The sequence below is a fragment of the Asparagus officinalis genome, chromosome 7 (assembly GCF_001876935.1).
Source record: "Asparagus officinalis chromosome 7, Aspof.V1, whole genome shotgun sequence".
In the NCBI taxonomy this organism is placed as follows: Eukaryota; Viridiplantae; Streptophyta; class Magnoliopsida; order Asparagales; family Asparagaceae; genus Asparagus; species Asparagus officinalis.
The window spans coordinates 59058023-59068277 of NC_033800.1; the positions used below are offsets into that span (position 1 = coordinate 59058023).

At 39.3% G+C, this 10255-nt stretch overlaps 2 protein-coding genes across 2 annotated transcripts; both read right to left on the minus strand.

Annotated features, from left to right (window-relative positions):
• On the minus strand, window positions 267–3980 carry LOC109849011 (protein NRT1/ PTR FAMILY 3.1-like). The gene is made up of 4 exons (XM_020418779.1): window positions 3873–3980; window positions 3025–3242; window positions 2060–2619; window positions 267–1312 (listed from the first exon to the last, which is right to left on the minus strand). Exons 1-4 carry the CDS (start codon window positions 3943–3945, stop codon window positions 460–462), a joined length of 1704 nt encoding a protein of 567 aa, XP_020274368.1. The 5' UTR covers window positions 3946–3980; the 3' UTR covers window positions 267–459.
• On the minus strand, window positions 7734–9948 carry LOC109849012 (protein NRT1/ PTR FAMILY 3.1-like). The gene is made up of 3 exons (XM_020418780.1): window positions 9841–9948; window positions 8995–9212; window positions 7734–8543 (listed from the first exon to the last, which is right to left on the minus strand). The coding sequence occupies exons 1-3, from the start codon at window positions 9911–9913 to the stop codon at window positions 7980–7982; spliced, it is 855 nt and encodes a 284-aa protein (XP_020274369.1). The 5' UTR covers window positions 9914–9948; the 3' UTR covers window positions 7734–7979.

Genomic DNA, 10255 nt, shown 5'->3' on the forward strand with positions numbered 1-10255 from the left:
GTCTCACCTTTCTTCATCTTTTGCATCTCAAATTCCCTTTTGAGATTCAGAACTTGCATCAATTTTGTTTGATCGTTGCCCTCAAACTCTTCCTTTAGTATCTCACACGCCTCCTTAGGTGATTCACAAGTCATTATACTTGTTGGATGCCATTAAAAAACAAAGGTTGATCACTCTATTTTTTTAAATCCTCACAAACCCAAGAAAACTAGAGCTCTGATACCATGTTGGAAAAAAAAAAAGAGGAGAAGATTTTGCTACCCTTTATTCATAAACTGAAAGTACCTTTTATAGGCTTACAAAACAACTGAATCATCATAAAAATCTGAACTACTTTCAGACTTATTAGCCACTACTCCACTAATAAAATAACAACCAAAGACCGAAATTTTAGCTAACGAAAATCTGCAATTACATCAGAAAAATCAGCAAAATATCAGTTACCAAGTCAACTTTTAATCAGTCTTCAACACTATTAACAAGCTCCAAATCTCCAACAGAACCTCCTCCTTTCTCTACTCCATCAACTTCCAACGTCTTATAAGTATATAATTTTGCACAAACAAGATAATACCCAAGATTAATCACTTGCAACACTGTCACCAACCAATAATAGGAATCCAACTTCCCCCTATTAATATCATCCTGCAACCAATCTCCTCTCTTCTTCGTATACTTACTCACCGCAGTCACAAGTGCAGTCCCCATATAGTGACCGATGGACGCGGCAAGGTTGAACAGCGCCACTGCCGTGCTCCTCATGCTCTCCGGCGACTGATCGTACAAAAACTCCATGTGTCCGACTTGAATGAACGATTCAGCGAGCCCATGGACCGCGTACTGTGGTACTAACCAGAATACACTGATCGGAGCAGTTACAGTTAACTTCCTTTTATGCTCAACCAGTGCAGCCAATACAATGGCTAGAACTTGGATCGCTAGCCCAATTCCGATCCTGTGTAGATATGTGAACCCTGATTGTTTGAATCGGCGAGATATAGGGACTATGACTTTATCATAGAGTGGAAGGGCGATGATCATCATTACAGTGGCGAAGATGGACATGGATGCTGCAGGGACTTGGAAACCGTTAGGTGTGAGATGGCGGTTCATCGCCTTTGCTTGAATTATTGCGAAGGAGTGGTTGTGGGAGGCTGCAGTCACAGTCAAGATCCCAACGGACCAAATTGGGATCAAGCGTATAACTGACTTCAGTTCTTCTACCCGGTGCACTGTCGATAGTCTCCAGAGCCTTGTCTTGCCAGAGTCAGTCATGTCGCCATCAGTAATAATTGCAGCTTGATCGAGGAACCTTGACCAAACCATGAATGAATTTCCATGATGTAGGGATATCAGTTTCAGGGTATAATGTCAGCAAAACATTGCTGAAAGAAACAAGCTGAGTGTTGTCCATTTTACTGAAAGTAATAAGTTATCAAGGTTATGTAGTTGAGGGTCTGCTCATTATACTATTTTACTGAAAGTAATAAGTTATCAAGGTTATGTAGTTGAGGGTCTGCTCATTATACAAATTTCATGAAATAAAACCGTGTTGAGATTCATCAGAGGTTATGTAGTTGAGGGTCTGCTCATTATACAAATTTCATGAAATAAAACCGTGTTGAGATTCATCAGACTCGAGTTTTTTTCGATTAATTTTATCCAATTTGTTCAATTTTAGGAATTAGACTTGCTTTCAGAGTGGACTCCTCTCATGTCATTTCCTTATTACTATTACACGCTCTTTATTGTATTACGCCTATAATTCTTTTTGGTGTGTATAGTAGCAAGTTTTGGATCCTGTTATTGTTTTCACATTTCTCTGCTAAAACAAACAAGCTAAATTTTGTCCATTTCAATGAAAACATGTTATCAATGTGGCCTATGGGTCTGCTCAATATGCAAAACTTCAAGATGTTGAAATTCATCAAAATTGTGTTTTTATAGTTTGATCGTATTCCATTTTGCATGTATAAGTAAGTTAATGCCCTGTTCAACTCTAGGAAATTCCAATTCAACATTTCATGCTACTTGAGTATTGCTCGAGATGTGCACTCACCGAAGCTGTTCAGTATGGATAAGGCTCCCTCCAGTTGAAATATCAGCATCCAATTCCTTATCAACAAACAAAAGACTCGGGTCTTCAGGCTTCGCAATCTTCCTCTTCTTGAAAGCAGCAATCAATACTTGTGTCAACCGTGTCATCGGGCTTCCTGCAGGCTTAATTTTTATATACAGCGGATATCCAATCACAAACACAACAACCGACACGAACATCACCATGCTAGGAATCCCAAACCCCCATCCCCAACCAACATTGTCTTGGATATACACAACCAAAGTAAGGGCTAAGAGATGAGACACGCTCAACGCGAAGTAGTAGAGACTGAAATAGTTCCATTTCCTTGTGCTTGTTCGTGTCTTGTCGAGTTCAAATTGGTCTGCGCCGAATGTAACAACACAGGGTCTGATGCCTCCAGCGCCAATGCAGGTTAGGATGAGGGAGGAGTAGAGGACTAGGAGTTGGAATGTTGATGGACGGTGGCAAACGTCAGGTGGTGTGCACGGCGGCGGGCGGAGAGCAGGGAGGATAGCTGATATTGTGAGAGTGATCATTCCCTGTAAAATTAAGTTTTTTGATGTTGATAAAGCATCAGCCATAATATTGAGTGAATACTTTCGCTCTAACTGCAAAGCTAGAAAATACAATTGCATGCAAATGAGACATTTTGGGACAATTCCATGATTCCGTCTTCTTGTTTCACGTACGACCAATAAATGCAGATGCAAAAGGCCCCCAGATGTGTGGAGCAGCGAGTTTTAAGTCGCGACTCAATTGCAACTACACTCGAATAGAATTCAAAAAGAAAATTTTAAAATTCTCATAGCTACTGGTACAACTGCATGCCACAACATTTACAGCAACTGCAGCTGCAGGGAACTGACATTTGCATTGTAATTGCGGTTGCAACATACCAGACAGACCTTAAATATGTAACTGTTTTTAAGATTGTACATGCGTACCAGCTGATAGATGAGCGAGCCAACGGTGATGGTCCAGAAACGGCCAGCAAAGGAGTCGGCGATCAGAGCACCGATGATAGTGGTGAGGCTGGAAGTGCCACTCAAGTTGCTGAGGGTGTTGGAGGCTGTAACTAGAGGCAAATGCAACTGGCTGGTCAAGTACGAGACCATGTTTGCATTGAATCCAGCAGTTGCAAACTTATCACAGATATCATTTCCTGCAAGTGAGCAGGGATGCAGTCAAGCTGAGCACATGAAGACCAATGTGCGCAAGAATGGAAAACTCCTCAATAATTAAAGAAGAACTACTAACAAATTAATTAGTGAGAGATGTAGTAGTTGTGTATAGAATCATGATGCTAAACATTTTGCCAGTTCGACAGATGACCAGCAAGCTGTAAGTCATCATGTCCTGTGTGATCTTTAATATTTGAGGATTTATTGCTAGAATTTTTGTGCTTTAATCTACTCCTGGTAAATTAATAAGAAAAAAACATAGGGAAAATACCAGCACTTGGCTAAAACACTAGGAAAATAACTAAAATTTGGTATGCTAGTATAGACAACCGCAAGGGATCAGCTAATTAGTTTCGTCCAAAGAGCAAAAGAGATAACTTAGAACATTGAAGCACAAAATGGTTAACATCATTCTCTTTTTTCAAGGAAATTTCTAGTTAACATCAAATTTGAAGTTTGTAGCACTTATTATATTTGAGAAAAACAAATCCATACACAAGAACTAATTCATGACGAATTTTTATTTGTCCGAATGCCGTGTCTAAATTTTACGGTAAGCAAACACAAAATGTAAAGTGGGATTATGAAAAATTAAAAATCACAGCGCTAACCGAGTATAAATGGCATAGTCTTGAACCCTCCTCGCTTTGCTTTCTTCTTCCCTCCTCCATTTTTGCTCTCCATTGCTGAGAGCAACAGTGAGATTGGGGTGGAGTAAATGAGGCCCTGTCTCTTTGCTTTAGATCATTGTATGAATGTACATTTATAGTCTCTCCATAACTTTAAATTATTGTGAAGATATATATCATCAGGAATCATGACATAACGGTTGCGCAACATATAAGCTGGTAGAAGCATTTTTGGAATATTATCTGCTGATATTTCACTGTTTCCATCTTTAGGAGATTAGCAGTTTTATTTGTTTCCTTTTCTTGAGCAGTTAGCTTAATTGTATTTGCTTCTCCTTGTATAAAAAAACATATATCATTGCTACAGCTTGTAATAAATACAAAAAAAAAGAAAGAAATTCATCATTAATAAAATCTGGGAGTAAGGGAGCTTTCTGGGAGTCTTGTGTCACTTTTATTTTTTCTACAATAACAAAGACAACAAACTTTTTAGGCTCGTCTTTCAAAGGATCACATCACATATTAACATATATCTTAATCCATGTCTTGACATATAGTACCCGCATATTTAACTCTTTGTTGGGCTGCGGCAAGGGAAGAGCAACCTTCCAAAATATCGAAGGCTGAACAAGCTTGTTTAACCGCGCTAATTCAAGAATAGATAGTTTCTCACCCAATGTTCATGTATTACGCAGAATCATATGATACCTGCTTTTATCCTCATAAAATATAGCTACTTCAATTTGTTAGCGTATGCACCTCCGGGTTACGCGACAGTGTTAACCTTCTGAACTTTTAAACTCGATCATGCGACAATCTTGTGCCAACATGTTCTGGGCAAATGTTTTCGACTCTTAACGGGTCGCGTGATTTCAACGGAAGTTTGGGATCTGATGGAAACACATAACCCCTTGTCACATGTTCCGGAGCTAGAGACGTAAATGAAGAACATAAATGATAGGTAATTATACTTTCATAGAAACAAAGTTTCACATCTACAAACTATCCTGTTACGAAAATAATTGAGATGTGACCGAAGTGGTTCGGATTGCATCCACGTGTCCTCCCCTGTCCTCTGCATCCACGCACACGTCCACTCAACCACGCACCCTCATCGTTTTCGTTCTCAGAAGACAAGCTACCCACCGCTGAAGATATATACACTTGGAGTTTACCGAAAGCCCAGAGAATCTTACAAAAAAGCAGGTAGCACGTATCCACCGAAATATTTTATCACCGTAATTATTGGGCCGGGAATCAAATGTTTTAATCGCACATCATAACCCCAAAGAAAAGTCCAGGATTCCATCGGTAGTGCGATTTGCGGCCATCAAGCAAAGACCCTTCTTTGACCCTCTTGAATAGTATGCGCAGCGCACGACTAAAGTTCGAGAGACCCTCCGTCGATCTTCCTCCTGTAATCAACCCCCACTATTCATTAAAAAGAGACGCGTGCCACTTTTTATTGTCATCACAACTATATGCGGCCGGAATCTTAGACAAGCACAAGATCCCCCCAACACAAACTGACGCACCACAAAAGATGAACCACCAACAGATAACCCTACCACCGTATAAGTACATGTATACCGGCCAAAAATCGACACAGCCTTGTCGCAACGGAGTGATTTTATATCAATGAATAGAATACTGTGCCGAACAATCACCGGACTTATAGATGGTGCTGAGGCGCGAAGAGTGGCTCCCTTCGGGCCATGGCTGGTACCGTTTTCCTCGTACTCGGGGCCTCAAAAAAGTTTCAGCTGCTTCAGTACCCTTATGTACGTATCTGATTAAGTCAACTTTAACTATAAGAAAGCACTTTGTTCTAATACAACAAGTTCCAAAAAAAAAGAGCTCTCTGTGCGCCTTACAGAAGTTAGTTTACTAGATGAGGGCCATGGGTTTTCAACGGAAGCATGCAAGAATAAGTAACATACTTGACGCTGTCCATGAGGACCACAACAAATATACGAGAAAGTGATTTTGGTCTGATCATTCCATCACCATCTCCATCACCGGCTTCTCTTGGATCAGCCATAACTGAGACGACCATGGAGGTCGCTGAGTTGTTACCATTGAAGGTTTTGCTGCTCTCTGTTGCTTTCCCAAAGTGCTCCGTCTCATTTAGACTTGATCCATTTAATGGAATTGACTGACCATAGAGTATCCTTCGGTTTTTTATTTTGCCCGTGGGAAGCTTATCAGTTGTATTAGCCACTGGTGTTGCCGGAACGATGGTAGATGGTGAGACTTCAAACTGGAACACTTCAGTGCATGTGCCCGAACTTAATATTGGACCTGCCAAAGAAAACAATCCTAGACTCAACAACAGAGAGCGCAGAAATTCGAACCATACGCTATGGCTTTTTTCAAATATTTGGCCTATAATACACAAACTGCATAAAGTTGATTGCAAAATACATGAGAAAGAGATACTAGAACAGAAATTCGAACCATATCGACGTTTTCAGGGATAAGGGTTACAATGTGAGGCATAGTTTACACAACTCATACTTTGAAAATCGATAAGACCAGACACATTCTAACAATATAGTAACAAAAAATTGCACTTACGCTAAAAGTTTAGCTGATAATATTCTTCTATAGTTTGGAAAAGAACTATACAACGTCTCGTCAAATTTCTACATAATATCTGAATGTGTCTCATTTCTTATATCTAAATAATTAACCTTAGTTTAATACAGATGGTGCCTGATATGGTCAGCCATTATCAGCATTCAGAGTATGTGTGGTTGCCTGCAAATGAAGCTGCATGCAGCTTCAAATATAATATACTCAAAAATCGTTGCTTGGTTACACTAGACCTCCATGCCTAGTAGTAGCAAATAGGATGTAACAGTTCGTAGTTGCTACTCCACCCAAAATAAGCAGTTCCAACTATATATCGGAATTGTGCTAAAAAAAATACCGCATCAAGCATGATAATACATTTTGGCAAGCTTTCTTTAATATAAGAAAGTTCAGCTAAGTTAACAATTGGTTTCAATTTGTTGAATGAATGAATGTTCAGTTAATGTAGTTAAAAAAGCAAGCTATTAGAACAACATATAAAGGTCAAATACCACCATCGGATTTGCATGCACTAACAAAGTATTTCTTCTCAACTCTATATAAGCAAACATACTTGTATATATATCTCAAATCTTATTAAAAAAAGTGGAAGTTATCTGCGCAAAGGGACTAAACATTGCATTTCGAAATCTTAACAGTGCCAGCAGTCATTGAATAGGGCAATGTGAAGTTGTCAATGAAAAGATTGGCTACTGTACAAACCAACTTACAACCCTCTTCTCCTACATGATAAAGATTGAAACAGAATCTTCAAGAACAGGTAACCAGCAGAAAAAGTCATAGACTAGCACAAACATAAAAAACTTTAAACAAAACTTCAAATAAAAGGTAACAAAAGGTCCTAGATAGTTGATGTTTAGTATAACAGATTGTGTGAAGAAAATAATAGGAGTCCTCTTTTTTCTACTGGGTTCCTCTCCATTTGATAGACAATGAAGCCACTACGAGAAATGGTCAGAGAGGGAGGGAGGGAGAATTGGTGTGGGTTTTGAATTGAGGCTCTGTCCATGAATTCAGAATGTCTACACGGCAGAGGACAGAAGAAGCTTTGGAAAAACAAAGATTAAGAGAACTAAAAAAGGATTAAAAAGACAAGATCTGGGAAGAACAGAGAAGAATAGGGAAGAGCAAGATGAAGGAAATAAGAGACAAATTGATATATGCAGCTGCTCCAACATGAATATCAGCAAAAGATCAGATGGCAACACCAGCTTCTGTCTTCTCTTCTATTTTTGGATCCTGTTATTGTTTTCACATTTCTCTGCTAAAACAAACAAGCTAAATTTTGTCCATTTCACTGAAAACATGTTATCAATGTGGCCTATGGGTCTGCTCAATATGCAAAACTTCATGATGTTGAAATTCATCAAAATTGTGTTTTTATAGTTTGATCGTATTCCATTTTGCATGTATAAGTAAGTTAATGCCCTGTTCAACTCTAGGAAATTCCAATTCAACATTTCATGCTACTTGAGTATTGCTCGAGATGTGCACTCACCGAAGCTGTTCAGTATGGATAAGGCTCCCTCCAGTTGAAATATCAGCATCCAATTCCTTATCAACAAACAAAAGACTCGGGTCTTCAGGCTTCGCAATCTTCCTCTTCTTGAAAGCAGCAATCAATACTTGTGTCAACCGTGTCATCGGGCTCCCTGCAGGCTTAATTTTTATATACAGCGGATATCCAATCACAAACACAACAACCGACACGAACATCACCATGCTAGGAATCCCAAACCCCCATCCCCAACCAACATTGTCTTGGATATACACAACCAAAGTAAGGGCTAAGAGATGAGACACGCTCAATGCGAAGTAGTAGAGACTGAAATAGTTCCATTTCCTTGTGCTTGTTCGTGTCTTGTCGAGTTCAAATTGGTCTGCGCCGAATGTAACAACACAGGGTCTGATGCCTCCAGCGCCAATGCAGGTTAGGATGAGGGAGGAGTAGAGGACTAGGAGTTGGAATGTTGATGGACGGTGGCAAACGTCAGGTGGTGTGCACGGCGGTGGGCGGAGAGCAGGGAGGATAGCTGATATTGTGAGAGTGATCATTCCCTGTAAAATTAAGTTTTTTGATGTTGATAAAGCATCAGCCATAATATTGAGTGAATACTTTCGCTCTAACTGCAAAGCTTGTAAATGCAATTGCATGCAAATGAGACATTTTGGGACAATTCCATGATTCCGTCTTCTTGTTTCACGTACGACCAATAAATGCAGATGCAAAAGGCCCCCAGATGTGTTCACGACTAATGCAAATTTGGATGGGAGTATCAGTTTCAATCATTTTGAGCAGCGAGTTTTAAGTCGCGACTCAATTGCAACTACACTCGAATAGAATTCAAAAAGAAAATTTTAAAATTCTCATAGCTACTGGTACAACTGCATGCCACAACATTTACAGCAACTGCAGCTGCAGGGAACTGACATTTGCATTGTAATTGCGGTTGCAACATACCAGACAGACCTTAAATATGTAACTGTTTTTAAGATTGTACATGCGTACCAGCTGATAGATGAGCGAGCCAACGGTGATGGTCCAGAAACGGCCAGCAAAGGAGTCGGCGATCAGAGCACCGATGATAGTGGTGAGGCTGGAAGTGCCACTCAAGTTGCTGAGGGTGTTGGAGGCTGTAACTAGAGGCAAATGCAACTGGCTGGTCAAGTACGAGACCATGTTTGCATTGAATCCAGCAGTTGCAAACTTATCACAGATATCATTTCCTGCAAGTGAGCAGGGATGCAGTCAAGCTGAGCACATGAAGACCAATGTGCGCAAGAATGGAAAACTCCTCAATAATTAAAGAAGAACTACTAACAAATTAATTAGTGAGAGATGTAGTAGTTGTGTATAGAATCATGATGCTAAACATTTTGCCAGTTCGACAGATGACCAGCAAGCTGTAAGTCATCATGTCCTGTGTGATCTTTAATATTTGAGGATTTATTGCTAGAATTTTTGTGCTTTAATCTACTCCTGGTAAATTAATAAGAAAAAAACATAGGGAAAATACCAGCACTTGGCTAAAACACTAGGAAAATAACTAAAATTTGGTATGCTAGTATAGACAACCGCAAGGGATCAGCTAATTAGTTTCGTCCAAAGAGCAAAAGAGATAACTTAGAACATTGAAGCACAAAATGGTTAACATCATTCTCTTTTTTCAAGGAAATTTCTAGTTAACATCAAATTTGAAGTTTGTAGCACTTATTATATTTGAGAAAAACAAATCCATACACAAGAACTAATTCATGACGAATTTTTATTTGTCCGAATGCGGTGTCTAAATTACGGTAAGCAAACACAAAATGTAAAGTGGGATTATGAAAAATTAAAAATCACAGCGCTAACCGAGTATAAATGGCATAGTCTTGAACCCTCCTCGCTTTGCTTTCTTCTTCCCTCCTCCATTTTTGCTCTCCATTGCTGAGAGCAACAGTGAGATTGGGGTGGAGTAAATGAGGCCCTGTCTCTTTGCTTTAGATCATTGTATGAATGTACATTTATAGTCTCTCCATAACTTTAAATTATTGTGAAGATATATATCATCAGGAATCATGACATAACTGTTGCGCAACATACAAGCTGGCAGGAGCATTTTTGGAATGCTAGCTGGAGATATTTCACTGTTTCCATCTTTAGGAGATTAGCAGTTTTATTTGTTTCCTTTTCTTGAGCACTTAGGTTAATTGTATTTGCTTCTCCTTGTATAAAAAGAGACATAAAGCTGGCAGAAGCATTTTTGGAATAAAATCTTGCGATATTT